Raw genomic sequence first — 16,051 nt, 5'->3', positions numbered from 1 at the left:
CCTGGCCCGAGCGCAGCCTCACAGCAGGAAGAGAAACCGCCTGATCACTGAATATTCATGGCCGCATGGCCACTGTGACAGGGGGCAGCGTGGAAGAGGATGTCCGCACGAGAGAGTGAGCGAAAGAGAGGGGGGGATCAAACGCCATACAAACAAACCTGCACAGGGAAGACAGACAGCATCTGTGATGATTACAGGGATTGTGGGATATGCTGCAACTTGCAGTAACACCCTGCAGTTACTGCAGCATATGGATGCAGAGCGCATGTGTGTCTCAAAGAAAAACTTTATACAGTTTGAAATAATACACAGAACTCTCCAAACCCATTTCTGAGTTGGGGAAGATACTTTCAAACTGTCGCTTTCCAAGCTAATTTAAAGTTGTTAAACTTCAGACAAGCTACCTTAAAAAGTATTTAACTAAACTACATGCTATTAAAACAAAAAGTAGCTAATTATATTGAAAAGCTGGTATGATAAAATGCAGTTTTCTATTCATGGAAAATAAGAAATGTTCTAAAATGTCCCAGAAAATAATTAGTTGTCCTGCAAATAATGTAAGTATTATATGTAGGGCTGTCAGTCGATTCAAATTTTTAATCGAATTAATTACATGATATTTCGATTAATTAGTCAATTAATTAATTAATTGCATATATAAATGTTTGCTGAAAAAGCCCCTCAAATAACAATAAAGAATTATAAATAGCTATTTAAATTATTATTAATATATATATATATATATATATATTTAATAATTCAGATCATTAAAATGCACTTTATTATTGTGGCAGATGAGTAAAGCATTGATAAGACAATACAAAAAATGGCTTTTGAATGCAGTATATTGATTATTTTCATATTATTGAACATAAGCCTATCATTGTCCACAGAAAAAAACATTTTGCAACTGAATTGTTCAATCTGTCTAAGATAGAATTATTATAAGGGCTTTTCTGAGAACGGGTCAATGTACACATGCATCAGACGGACACTTTTGGAGGGTCTCACTGTGGTTGTGTCTCGTCATAAGCGCAGCATTTTTAGGTCACTGTGTCAAGTTAAATGTAGTTTGAAACTTAGAAAAACACATCTTGAGATCCTTGCATTCAGTGTTTAAACAAGAATGAATTCTCATCTTGTGCTATCACTAGTGTCAATCAAACCTGAAGCTGCGTCCAAAACCGCGTACTGTCACAGTATGTACTGTGTTTGATGAAGGACGCACTTATTTGCTGCCAAAACAGTATGTTCTTTTAGGTATGCGTGCAAGTAGTATGAATAGATTTCTGACATACTTCATCCAGGGACGTGGGCATTGTATCGTGACCCGAATATATGAGGTAACAACAACAACCACGAAAACTATCTGCTCTGGTTTTGTTAAACAAGCCCCATTTCAGCACAAGGAACAATTATCTTGGTATATATAAAACTTACAGTTGAAAATAGCGATTCACTGCCATTCTTTTAAATCCAGTGTTTTGAAAAAGACATATCCTCAGCTCCAGAGGGATTATGTGATGGTTAAGTGTCCATTTGATCCGTACTTCAGAATCTTGCCAGAAATAGTAGGTCATCCGTGTATTCCTTGCTTACTGCTTCATGACTACTGTGGATTCAGACATACTACTCCATTGGCATACTGTTTTTGGCATACTATATAGTAGAGAAGTATGGATATTCAGATGCATCAAAAGTGTGGTTTGATCCCTGTACAGCTGCATGTTGCCTTTACATCTGGAGTTTCGCTAACTGCCCCCTGCTGAAAACAGGTGGTACTTCAAGGTTAAATTGCTATGATGGTAAGAATATTCCTTATTATCGTCCAGGGACATGATTAGTTAATTTTTTATATATAAATAATCACACTGAATTAGCATGTTAAATCTACAGCCCTAATTGTAAGATAATAATTAGTGGTGTGAATGTAACATATTATTACGTTTTAACATCGTACATTTTTTAACATGCTATTTTTTTATATAATTAATCGTACTAAATGAACGCTTAAAATAATGAATGCAATTAATCATACGCCCTGACGCGTATGTAAATTCCATAATAAAAGTACGGATTTTCCTACCATACGAGCAATTCAAGCTTGAAGTACATCTGTTTTTACAATCTGTGTCAATAGGTGGCAGCACGTCTCAAACCACGAACCGCTCGGTTAGGAAGAATCACAACAGATGTTGTGAAAATCCTTGACATAGGAAAACAATTGAAAAACCAGTCCAACTCCCCATCTCCACCTTTATATTTTATAATGCCTATACCAGTTATTTAAAAAAATGTCTTTCTATTTCATGCTTTAGTCAAATAGTTCCAGTCCTGTGCTCAAACCCCTCCAGAAACAAAACAGGAATTTTAAGGCATGATTTTCAAAGTTTCCACTACTTTTAACTTGTCACAGCATCCAAAGGAATCTGACAACAGTCAGATTACCATTATTAAAATTTGATGTAAACCATGCATTTTGTTGCAGTTGCTAATAAAGTTACTAGCCAACTGGCAAGTACGGGACTGTTCAGAACAAATGCATTCATCTGCTAAGAAAAAGCTAGACACAGTGCAACAAATAGAACAGAACTCGGGTTTCTCAAGATTATCTCGACAGTTTTTAAAAGTTGAAGTTGAAACGGCAAAACAATTTGGTGGTCCTGTGCGAGACATTGAGAAAACAGCCAAATGCATTACAATGGTCAAAGATGTCTGTTTAGTGCACTTTTACATAGGATAGGGGTTTTCAAACTTTCTGATGTCAAGGATCCCCAGATTTAATAATCCCTTTGCGAGGGACCCCTTGTGTAGGAAAGGTACTAAACATGAAATTATAAAAATCTTGTTTGCCAAATTATATAAATGACTTTTATATCGTCATTGTACTACTGTCAAAAGAAATTATTAAAATATTATAAGAAAAATCTTTACTTCTTATTTACTTATTAAGTTGACAGTGCCTTTCTTATGCTGGAGTAATGTTAGATGTATGAACTCAAAGAGAAACATTTACAATTAAATTAAAAAATATTATATAATAAAGATACTTGTATTTATTGTGAAAAATGCTATATACAGTTTGCATACCCTTGGAGAACTGGTAATATATGTATCATTTTTTAAAGAAAACATGAGTGAGCAGGCAAAACACATTTCTTTTATTTCTTATGGGATTCATATTCAACTGTAGGTTATAACAGAATGGCACAATCATAAAAAATAAAAAAAACAAGGCAACAAAGAAAAAAATGACCCCTGTTCAAAAGTCTTCATACCCTTAGTTCTTAATACTGTGTATTGTCCCCTTTAGCATCAATGACAGCGTGCAGTCTTTTGTAATAGTTGTCTATGAGGCCCCAAATTCTTGCAGGTGGTATAGCTGCCCATTCGTCTTGGCAAAATGCCTCCAGGTCATGCAAAGTCTTTGGTCGTCTTGCATGAACTGCACGTTTGAGATCTCCCCAGAGTGGCTCAATGAGATTAAGGTCAGGAGACTGTGATGGCCACTCCAGAACCTTCACCTTTTTCTGCTGTAACCACTGGAGGGTCAACTTGGCCTTGTGCTTAGGGTCATTGTCATGCTGGAAAGTCCAAGAGCGTCTCACGCGCAGCTTTCCTGCAGAAGAATGCAAATTGTCTGCCAGTATTTTCTGATAACATGCTGCATTCATCTTGCCATCAATTTTCACAAGATTCCCCGTGCCTTTAGAGCTCACACACCCCCAAAACATCAGTGAGCCACCACCATACTTCACAGTGGGGATGGTATTCTTTTCACTATAGGCCTTGTTGACCCCTCTCCAAACATAGTGCTTATGGTTGTGACCATAAAGCTCTCTTTTGGTGTGCCAGAAGCTGTGAGGTGTGTCAAGGTGTTGTCAGGCATATTGTAACCAGGCTTTTTTGTGGCATTGGCACAGTAAAGGCTTCTTTCTGGCAACTCAACCATGCAGCTCATTTTTGTTCAAGTATCGTCGTATTGTGCTCCTTGAAACAACCACACCGTCTTTTTCCAGAGCAGCCTGTATTTCTCCTGAGGTTACCTGTGGGTTTTTCTTTGTATCCCGAACAATTCTTTTGACAGTTGTGGCTGAAATCTTTCTTGGTCTACCTGACCTTGGCTTGGTATCAAGAGATCACCGAATTTTCCACTTCTTAATAAGTGATTGAACAGTACTGACTGGCATTTTCAAGACATTGGATATCTTTTTATATCCTTTTCCATCTTTATAAAGTTCCATTACCTTGTTACACAGGTCTTTTGACAGTTCTTTTCTGCTCCCCATGGCTCAGTATCTAGCCTGCTCAGTGCATCCACGTGAGAGCTAACAAACTCATTGACTATTTATACACAGACACTAATTGCAATTTAAAAAGCCACAGGTGTGGGAAATTAACCTTTAATTGCCATTTAAACCTGTGTGTGTCACCTTGTGTGTCTGTAACAAGGCCAAACATTCAAGGGTATGTCAACTTTTGATCAGAGCCATTTGGGTGATTTCTGTTATCATTATGATTTAAAAAGGAGCCAAACAACTATGTGATAATAAATGGCTTCATATGATCACTATCCTTAAATAAAAGACAGTTTTTTTGTTTTGCATGATCAGTCATATTTTCAAAATCAATGCCAAAATTTCACAATTTCTGCCAGGGTATGCAAACTTTTGAGCACAACTGTAAATAATTTTGTAAAAACAATAAAACAACGAATATTGTTTTAAAGCAGCTTTACAAAAGATAGTGAATTGCAACCCTTATTTCTTACAAATAAGATTTTATTTAACAATAAATGACATTATGTGCCAATTTATTTTTATTTCTGTTTTTATTTCATACTATGGCTTTTAATGAAAATAATTGTAATTAAACCAATGATTTTAGAATGAAACTGTAACAATGTCAAATAATATAAAAAATGTTACACCTTTTTTTTTTTTCTAAACTTTTCACGGACCCTCATCACCCCCTTGCGGCCCCCTGGGGGTCCCCGGACCCCAGTTTGAAAATCCTTGACATAGGAAAACAATTGAAAAACCAGTCCAACTCCCCATCTCCACCTTTATATTTTATAATGCCTATACCAGTTATTCAAAAAAATGTCTTTCTATTTCATGCTTTAGTCAAATAGTTCCAGTCCTGTGCTCAAACCCCTCCAGAACTATATGAACCAGTGAATTAGTGAACTCTCATTTGGTGTTCATGTAGGATCTTATAAGTGGGCACAGATCACAACTGTCTCTGCTCCTAGCTCCAATAAATACTGTCACATATATTTTTTTCTCAAACATTACTGCAGGGTTAACTACAAATGCACCGTTGAATTGTTCACTTGATATTTTAGTCAGGTCAATATTTTATTGCTGCTAAGTTAGCCAACATGAATCATGAAATAAATTGAGGTGTGCAGCTAACATTAGCTAGCTGTGGATTTGAGTGCTCAGTCCTCAACACCAAGAAGAACGTTTCACAGTTCCCTTGTTTGTTACTACAAAAGCATTCGATGACAGCAATCTATAAAAAGCCCTCTACTACAGGTGTAGTGCGCATAAACAGTCCTGTCTTGAAAGAGTGTAAACCCTCACGGATGATGAATATCACCTGTGTTTTCTAGATATCCCAGTGATTCCAGACCTTGAGGAGGTTCAGGAGGAAGATCTCACCATGCAGATAGCTGCTCCACCCAGGTACCAATAATCAGCAGTAAACCGACTCTCATCTCATAAATGACTCGACTCGATGTAGTTCAGTGCATTTTCATTTCCTCATGATCAGTGCTGCTCTTCAAAGGCAGAACTGTCAAAAAAAAAAATGGATTCAAAGTTACTTGGTTTTAATGTGAATTTTGCAATATCTGCAACTGCAAATCAATCCCAATCATGTAGTTTAAAAATCACTGAAAAAAATGTCTCAAAGTTAGTTTAGGAAAAAAAAGTCCTTTTTTATCTAATACAATGACGTTCATGAATGTTTAAGTGTGTTAAGTTGTACACTACAATTCATGGTTGTAAACACACTTGCAGTTGTTGTAAATGGCCCCTGATGGAGAACATCACTAAACTAGTGGATCCCGGCTTAATTAAGTTTGAGACCCCTGACATCCACACTGTTTATGATGTATTAGTTATGGGATGCACAGTATGCAAGATGTCTAAATGGATTCGTAAATTGGAACGATGCTGCTGAAACTCACATTCAAATGTTTTCATTTGGTTGTGTATCAGCAATGTCCAATGAGGATTGTGTCAGGAACTAGTCACCATGGGGCATATTACAGAAAACTTCTTTAGTCTTAAGTTAAGATCAGATCAGTTAAGTTAGGATTTTTCACAAATTCATATTACAGAAGCAAATCCTAACTGAAGTTAAGATAGGATAATGCATTTAGAAAATGTTATTCTGTGATCGCTTTTGTCATAAATGAGATCCTAACTGAAATTGCCATGGTTACCAAACAGATAAGATAGGATTCTATAGTTAGGATCTTTCTGTAATGCGGCCCCTGGGTCAGAAAATAAGGGGGGGCATGGGTGTGGCGTCAGGCCTCGGAAAGGTATTTATTGGAAATAATAATAAACATGTCCAAAAAGGGGAATAAAGGGTCCAAAATAAAAAGGAATCTGTCATCTTTGCGATTCACTGGGGCTATGTGAAGGCAGGGAGTGCAGAGAAGGTAAGGTCCAGCTATAATGGGCGGGGTCCAGCGATCGTGACACGCTCCCCTCGTGGATCTGACATGCATGGTGCAGCGGCTTCACTCGAGCAGCCCAGCTTCCCTGGGCCTCTTCGCTTGAGGTGAAAAGCGGCCCAGCATCGTGGCCTGTCGGCTGCGACGCGTGCTCCAATCCCCTGTGACGCATATTATATTAGTATTTATTTGTAATAATTTATTACAAACAGTAATGGTACATTTTGAACAGTTGACTAAGGGCGTACTCACACTAGGCCCGTTTGCCTTGTACCGTGCCCAAGCATGATTGTCCCCCCTCCCCACTCCCCCGCTGACCTGCACTCACATTGCACTTAATGTTCCGGACCTGAGCACAATTGTGTCATTACGATGCGACTTTTTGTTTTGAAGAAAACAGGAAGAAAAATGCTCTTGCACAGCACAACGGAGTCCATCATTGTAACGTTACTTTGTGGCTTATTTGGAGTCGTTTGGGTCGTGGTGACACACGGCCCTCTCACATGCCTAATTGTTGACAGCATCGTACCACTGGAATTTATCCTTTTTGTCCAATGAGCTGCCAGATTTACGGAGTGCATACCATACCTTCAGATACTGAACCCGCAGTTTTTTCAGCTTGTCACGTCATTGCTCAATGGTTCTTTGGTATCCACGAGCACAAAGATAGTCGCAAATTTTACCAAATATCTCGGAATTCTTGTGTGTTCTTGTGTGTTGTATCCAGTTGGTCCTGTATACTCTCGTCTGCCCAAATTTCCAGTAAACACTGCACCTCTGCTGTAGACCAAAGTGATCCCTTTGCCCAGTCGCATCATTGACGTCATGTTTCGAGTTCTGTGCTCAGTCACTGTTAGTGATTACACTAGATGCGTACCATGCCTGAGCCAACTGAACTTTGCCCCAGCCTACCTTTTCAAGTGGGTCAAGGCATGGTTCAGCGTACCGTGCCCAGGCATGGAGCAATCACACTAGTCAGACAAACTGGACTTTGGCGGTCAAACGTGCTCAGGCACAGTACAGATCGCCTAGTGAGTACACACTAAATTAATGAGGACTATTGCTATTGTTATATACAGTATTTATTATTGTTATTATATAATAATAAGTATTATTATACAGTGCATTCAGAAAGTATTCAGACCCCTTAATTTTTTTCACATTTTGTTATGTTGCAGTCTTATGCTAAAATGCTTTAAATTATTTTATTTTTTTCACATCAATCTACTCCCCACACCCCATAATGACAAAGCAAAAACCAGATTTTTGATAACTTTTCAAATGTATTAAAAAGAAAAAACTGAAATATCACATTGACATAAGTATTTAGACCCAAAACTCAATACTTAGTTGAAGCACCTTTGGCAGCGATTACAGCCTCAAGTCTTTTTGGGTATGATGTGACACCTGGACTTTGGGGATATTCTGACATTCTTCTCTGCAGATCCTCTCAAGCTCTGTCAGGTTGGATGGGGACCGTAGGTGGACAGCCATTTTCAGGTCTCTCCAGAGATGTTCGATTGGGTTCAAATCTGGGCTCTGGCTGGGACACTTAAGGACTTTCACAGAGTTGTGAAAGATGAGCGGTGCCTGGTTTTCTCCAGACATGATGCTTGGAATTGAGGCCAAACAGTTCAATCTTCATTTCATCAGACCAGAGAATCTGGTTTCTCACAGTCTGAGAGTCCTTTAGATGCTTTTTTATGTGTCTTGCACTGAGGAGAGGCTTCCATCTGGCCACTCTGCCATAAAGCCCAGATTGGTGGAGTGTTGCAGTGATGGTTGTCCTTCTGCAAGTTTCTCCCATCTCAACACATGATCTCTGGAGCTCAACCAGAGTGACAATCGGGTTCTTGGTCACCTCTCTTGCCAAGGCCCTTCTCCCCCAATTGCTCAGTTTGGCCGGGCGGCCATCTCTAGGAAGAGTCCTGGTTGTTCCAAACTTCCATTTAAGAATTTTTTTGTATTCTTCCCCTGATCTGTGCCTCAACACAATCCCGTCTCTGAGCTCTGCAGGCAGCTCCTTTTGTGCTTGTGGCTTGGTTTTTACTCTGATATGCATTTTCAGCTGTGAGACCTTATATAGACAGGTGTGTGCCTTTCCAAATCATGTCCAATCAATTGAATTTGCCACCAGTGGACACCAATCAAAATGTAGAAACATCTCAAAGATAGTCAAGAGAAATGGGATGCACCTGAGCTAAATTTCAAGTGTCATAGCAAAGGGTCTGAATACTTACGTCAGTGTGATATTTCAGTTTTTTATTTTTTTATTAAATTTGCAAAGTTATCAAAAATCTGTTTTTTTTGCTTTGTCATTATGGGGTATGGAGTGTAGATTGATGAGAAAAAATAATAATTTAAAGCATTTTAGCAAAAGTCTGAAGGGGTCTGTATACTTTCTAAATGCACTGTATATTATTATTATTATTATTTTGATTAAAATTTAATTGATTAAATTAATATTGATGATATATTTGCTGGTTTAATCAAAATAGTAATATTAAATACCCTTCTCTATGTAAAGTAGTATATTTAAAATACCATGAATACCATTAAATCAAAGATTTTTAATGACAGAACATTACAGAAAGCAGCTGGAAATCATTTGTAACAGTTTATCTGTGATTTACTAAATAGCTATGTGAAGTTGCTGATGGAGTGTTAACATGATAAAACATAGGGTTAATTCACTAAACAGTTGTGCCACTTTTGCGCATGGTATTTCAGCGCAAAAAGCTGCCTCTTATTCACTAACCACTCGCAATTTTGCTTAAGCATGTGCAATCAGTGCTGTAAGTGCACTGCACCTTGAGTATTTAAATGAAGTCACTGTCATTCTTTACCGCACAAACATGCCTCTCTTCTATTTAAATTAGACTCATTATAGATTGCTCTTCAATCACAAAACTTGCCCCGTGCAATTTATATCGCACTTATAACACTAGTTGAAAGCAGACGGTAACACAAATTTTATTTAAAAGAGCTGTTTGTGTACATTTTCTATCGATCAGCAGTAATTCATCAATTGATGGAGAAGAGCATTGTGACCTGGCATATATCCAGGTGCGTAATGCAGTCATTTTGGTATGTTAAAGAGATGATTCAGTCAGTGATGCTGTTCAGTCCTGCTAAAGTGTGTCAGATAACGGTGGTCTGCTGCATCCTCTGCTATATAGCGATCAGAAAGTGATTTTTTTGGGCGCATTTGCACCATTGCCTGATCTGCAAAATACCTTTAGTGAATTGGGTGCTAAACCAGCCGTGCAAATAACCAGTCGCAGTTAATTCTTCGTGAATTCCTCCAGAATGTGTGTTTGTTGTGTTTAGAGTTGTCTTGTTTTTCAGTATCCAGGTGAATAGAGTGATGACCTACAGAGATCTGGACAATGACCTCATGAAGTATTCTGCTTTTCAGACACTGGTGAGAAAACAAACACACTGTGAGCACGACTCTCTGAGCTGACTGACACGTGACAACAATATAACTGACATGAAACTACACCAGTGACTAATTTCAAACAGTCTACCGTTAATCAATGTTTTTCTCACTTCGGTAGACTCTATTAGATGTTTTGTTTTTTGTTTTTTTCACACAATTTGTTGCCTGTTTATCCCAAAGAATGGACTTAGAAAGCAGCACAACCTTGCCATCTTTTTGCCATTTGTGATGCCTTAAATCGTCACTAGGTTTTGGAGCGGAGCTCCTGTGCGGCCTGAGATATTTTCTGTAATTGTTTGATAATGTTTGAATATTGAATATATTTCAGGATGGAGAAATTGACCTGAAGCTGCTCACGAAGGTTTTAGCCCCAGAGCAGGAGGTGAGAGAGGTAAATGCTGGTGTAAATATTACGTCTGAAAGAGGGTCAGCATTTTTCATCTCTGTCCCCTCACCTCAGTGTAAAAGAAAATAGTCATTCCCTCATGTCATTCCAAACCCATTTGATTCCTTTCTTGTGTGGAGCACAAAAGGAGATGTTAGGCAGAATATTAACCTCCTGAGACTCTAGCGTGACTGCTGTGTGCATTTTTCATTTCCCTTTTTGATTTGTAACTAGTAGCACCTAATAAACAAGCATAAAAAATCAAATAAAAAAAAAAAGAGCAGCATTCTAGAGCAAATAGTTTCCCTAAAAATATATGTCCACATATGTGGACAGCGGGACTAAGTTGTGAAATTAAGTAATACCAAGCTATAGAAAGTCAGATTTTTTTTTTCATCAAATAGTTTATTATGTGTCCAGGAGTGTTGGTTATTCATGTTTTTGAGATGTTACAGACATTACAGCTGATTTTCTATGAAGCTGAATACATAATTCTGATTCAAAGTAATGTCCACAATCATCCAATCACTGCCAACCATGTTAAAATAAAATGATACATTATAAATTCTGAATCTATGTACTGATTATCATTGTCACATGTCTGTCAAACATGTTGAGTGATCCAAACATCATCTGCAGCCTGAAACTGAACTTTTGATCAGATTTTAGGAGTGAATGCACTTAACTGCATAGAGAGATATAGGATGCTCCCTTGCTCCCTATTTAGTGAATGACTTAACCTCCAGTGTGCTGTCTGTCTGCACTGGTCTTAGAACAGTTTGAAATGCATCTTATTTTCATCCTAACTCCATATAAAGACTCTGAAAGCAACATTTACAGTTTTGGGATGAACCCATTTATTCTCAATGTGATAATGCAGTAAATATATGAATGCATTTATTAATGTTAATGAATAGAACCATATTGTACAGTGATAAAATAATATATAACAAAATGCATATTAAAATGAAGCGAAACGACCCACAGATGTGTTCATGTTGAAAATTATTCAAAAATAAGGTCACATTTTCCACGTATGTGGACATCATGTTTATCATCGCGCTGACACACGAAAAATTAATGGATTTTTTAAAGTGGGATATCAAACGAAACTAGAGACGCTGCTCTATACAACCAAACAGGCTTCAATGAAAAAACTTAGAGGTTTCTTACCAGAGGCACTTTTGTTGGCGCTGCGCCTGTAGAAGCGCTTCACGGAAATCGACATCATGCTGTTGTGTCTAAGTTTAACCCTTAAATGACAGTGTATGAGAGTGTTAATTGAGAGTGTTGTGAACAGTATTCAGTCAGTTTTAATTCATTTAAATTATGCATTGGATATAGCGAAGCAAAAATACAACATCCACACATGTGGACATGGGGTCGCACGAGGTTAATGAAGCTCTTTTATCTACAGCAAGAGTTCATAGTGACCACAACTGTCAAACTTCAAAAAGCACGACAAAAACACCATAAAGCACCATAAAAGGAGTCCATATGGCTCATGTGATAGTCAAATGATAGCTTTGTGTGAGGAACAGACTCAAATTTAAGATCACTGATAGTAGTCCCCTCCACTGAAATGGTTAAATCTCATTCACATTTGCATTCACATTCAAAATTGGTGCATCAATGGCAAACATCAATTGGTTCTCGCATGTGTTGTAACCAAAAGCCATCACAAGACTTCAGAAGACTCGGAATATCACGCTCAACAAATTACTTTTATGGTGTCCTTCTGTGCTTTTTGGAGCTTGGCGGTCGTGGTCACTAAAAATTCTAGTTGTATGGAAAAGAGCTGTGTGAAGATTCTTCACAAATTCTCTTTATTTGTTCCATGGAGGAAAAGAACAGCATAACAACAGAATTTTCATGTTCCTTTAATGCCTTTTCCCCACTTTTCATCCTCCTGTGTCTCTCTGAAGCTCATGCTATGTTTGATGGTCAATCCGTAGGAGGATGTTGGCTGGGATTGGGATCATCTGTTCACAGAGGTCTCGTCTGAACTCCAGACGGAATGGGATCAAGGAGAGCGTGAGGAGCAGTCTCCACTTCCTGTGAGCTGAGAATAGACTTACTGTATGTGTTTGTACACTCAAGGATTGTTCACATTGAATGTGTTTCGTATAAAATCATAACAACTTTAAATAAATATCTGTAAATAATGCACAACATTATAAACACTCTTGCTAGAATACTGATCTTTACTTCAGATAATAAAGCTCTTTACTGTATTGGTCAATTTTAAAAGGGTCATGACATGAACATTTGTTTGTTTTTTAATTATTATTATTATTGTCTTCCTTGAGGTTCACTTATAATGTTAGTAAAGGTGTTTTTTTTTTTTTTTTTTTGCACAAAAAACAGTCATAATGTAGTATTGCATGAGCTTTTTTTACCCTGTGTTTAGCCCTCTGAAACGCTTGTTTTTCTGTGTACTTCACCTTTAAGACTCGCCCATTGTTATGATTGGCTAATGTCATTGAAAAGCAAATGCCCTCCCACCATTACAGGTGTGGAATTGTATTTTCCATGAACGGAAACTTTGCAAGCGATTTACAAAATCCACTAAAAGCACTCAGTCCACGCAATCATTGATATGAACTTATGAATATTTGTCCCAATTTATGTAAAGCACACAGTCAATCTACAACAGTTGATCGACTGAAATATCAATAGAAAACTGAACAAAATTGTCACACTGTTTCTCTCCAATACTTATCAGTGATAAAATAACACTATTTAAACATTGAAAATAGTCGAACACAAGCTGCGAATGTGAAGGGTTCATAAATGTGTATCAAGTTGTAAGGAGTGTTATAAGGGACTGGCGGCCCAGGGATTCCTCTGTCTGATCTCCCAGCTTCAATACGCATCCCGTGTCAGGAAATAAGCGATGTTCGCTGGCTGGGGAAACTCCCTCGATAAATTCGCCACTTAAATACGGGAAAATGGGCGTTCCGATGCGTTCATTTCAGCCAAAATGCGTGACATCTTGGCTATAATGAGACAGATGAGAAAGCAGGCAGCCTTACTATCCTATACTTCATCATTGTTTTTTCGTTGTGCTCTGCGTTCTTCTGCCATATTTAGAACACTTAATCTCAAATCAGTATTACGTGAGAAATTATATATTTCTTTGTTAAGTAACCATGTAATTAGCACAATCTGCTCCCCTTTGGAGTCGAGATCATGGTTTGTTTTGTGATAAAAACAGCTGACTATACAATTCTTACATATCAAACAAACACAGACAGATGAAACAGTAGAATTACTCTTGTTACTCATCAGCATTCCTGTCATGTCCAATATTGTTGGCACTGCTACATCTTTCAATACAATTTTCTTTGCAAAGCCAGAATCCTTGGTTCTCAGAAGAATTCATCCATGATTCCAAAGAATCCAAACATTTATTCCCAAATTAATGTGTTCAGGAGCTTTGTTTGAATAAGCCACTTATTCCTAATGATACAGTTTTTCCACCACCAGGAACACAACTTCCTCTTTTCACTGGTTAAAATCAAACTACATTCACTGATCCTTGAGATAAGGGACAAAACATGTCCTACATACAAAAGTCATCTTTATGTTAAAAATTAAGGAATTCATAATAATAAAAACACTGAATAAGTTAAATCTAAAGGAAATGTGTATAATCAGGGCATTTATAACTTATATTTTTTAATAATTTCATTAGAATATTTTAAAATGCATGCTCTATACTTGGAAGATCATGTAACTTAACCTGTCCTCATCAAGAGGTCACAATGTTAAACCGCCAAACAAAGTGTTCAAAAATGCAACAAATTCATAAATATAAATATCAAATGAAAAGTAGGGATTTGTAAGATATCAATCAATACATTAAATGAACTTTATAAGTTCCATAAAAAACTGCCTATCAAAGTTGTGTCCTCGCTTTGTGTCAACTCCGTCAGATTTTTTTAATAATCCTGAATAAATCAGACAATGTCATGGTCAGCTGTAACTCTAAGGACCTCTTTCACACTTCCTGCTCATGGTGGATGCAACAGTAGGACACGTGGTCTGGTCATTTTTCATATTTAAAACAAACAATGTTTAAGTCTCTGCGGTCACAGCTTCAACATGTCAACTCCGTCATTGCGATATTAATTATTTATTTAAAATACTGTTAGAACTGTGGGACAAATTTTGTCATTTTAGTTTAGGTTATAGAGGCATATTCAACTGAGGAAAAAAATTAATGTCTCCAGAGTACAACACATGGTTAAGTGTAAAATATTACATTTTCTCAACTCCATCAGAATTTTTAGAGTAGTATGAAAACAGGAAAAAAATAAAATAATGTATAGAATGTATTTTATCACTTTAAACACTATTATTAGATAATTAAAGACTTTACACTCTTGTTGGATGGATCATATTAAAATAGCATGCTTTTAGTGTGTCTGACAGAGTTGACACATATCACTGATCTGGTTGCTGCCAGCACGCTGCACAAGTGTAGGTTGCTAGCCTGCGTTGCTTATTCATATTCTTATACGTGCATCGTTTTATCCTTTGCCATTATACCATGTGCTTCAGGTTTTTCCGCTTTTCTACTGTTTCAACTGTATTTTATAGCGCGCGCCGATTTTCTCTCTCTCTCTCTTTTTTCTTTTCCTGCTTGTCTTCATCTCACGTCTCGACTGCGTGCATTTTGTTTTTTCCACTGTGTTTTCCACGGATTAGTTCATCAATCTTAAACATCTTCTGATCAGGAACCACATCGATCTCAAACCCTCACCGCTCAAGAAAAACCATAACAACAACAAACAATTGCGGTAAGTCATGGCATCCGCTTGTCATGTTGTTTCTTCCTGCATTGCATGCCACATGTTTACTATAGCTTCTTCCTTAAGCAGTGGGGGATTTACATGTGATAAATGTAAGGAATTAGTCAGGCTGATGGAGAAGGTTAATGAGTTAGAGACACGCATTGGAACACTAGTGGAGATCAGTGAGAAACAGAAGCCGATAGATACTGTTTCGGATACGGGTAGTACAGCGAACAACATACACACTTTGGCTCTGGCTGTAGAGCCAAAACATCTTGGCAGCATACTTGCTCAGCAAAGTGACACCACTCTCCCGTTCCTTTTACGGTTTCCAATCGATTCTCCCCACTCAGTGATGCACCCACTGAGAATCATTTTGAAAAATAATTGGTGAGTCTATTGTAAGGAACGTGGAAATAGAGACTCCAGACACTATTGTTAAATGCATTTGCAGGGCTCAAGCGTCTGACATCCAGTCAAATTTACAACTGCTGGCTAATGCTAAACGTAGATTTTCTAAGATTGTTATTCATGTCGGCACTAACGATGTCCGGCTTCGCCAGTCGAAGATCAGTAAAGATAATGTTAAAGAGGTGTGTGAATTTGCACAAACGATGTCAGACACTGTAATATGCTCTGGCCCCCTCCCTGCTCATCGTGGTGATGAGGTTTATAGTAGATTAGTGTCACTGAACGGAGAATAGCACAGGATTAATAGACAATTGGAAGAGTTT

The 16,051-nt window shown here is 37.7% G+C and overlaps 1 protein-coding gene across 1 annotated transcript in view; it reads left to right on the top strand.

Moving 5' to 3' along the window:
• LOC127410997 (intraflagellar transport protein 43 homolog) overlaps positions 1-13,214 on the top strand; it is a 43,722-nt gene extending 30,508 nt beyond the window's left edge. Inside the window, exons 6-9 of the mRNA XM_051646304.1 lie at positions 5,618-5,690; positions 10,040-10,115; positions 10,462-10,515; positions 12,474-13,214. Coding sequence (XP_051502264.1) covers positions 5,618-5,690; positions 10,040-10,115; positions 10,462-10,515; positions 12,474-12,584 — 314 coding nt within the window. The 3' untranslated portion in view covers positions 12,585-13,214. The remainder of the gene's footprint in view (positions 1-5,617; positions 5,691-10,039; positions 10,116-10,461; positions 10,516-12,473) is intronic.
• The last annotated feature ends 2,837 nt before the right edge of the window (positions 13,215-16,051 follow it).

This window comes from Myxocyprinus asiaticus, chromosome 20, assembly GCF_019703515.2.
Source record: "Myxocyprinus asiaticus isolate MX2 ecotype Aquarium Trade chromosome 20, UBuf_Myxa_2, whole genome shotgun sequence".
Taxonomy (NCBI): Eukaryota; Metazoa; Chordata; class Actinopteri; order Cypriniformes; family Catostomidae; genus Myxocyprinus; species Myxocyprinus asiaticus.
This window is presented reverse-complemented; position numbering and strand designations above follow the sequence as displayed.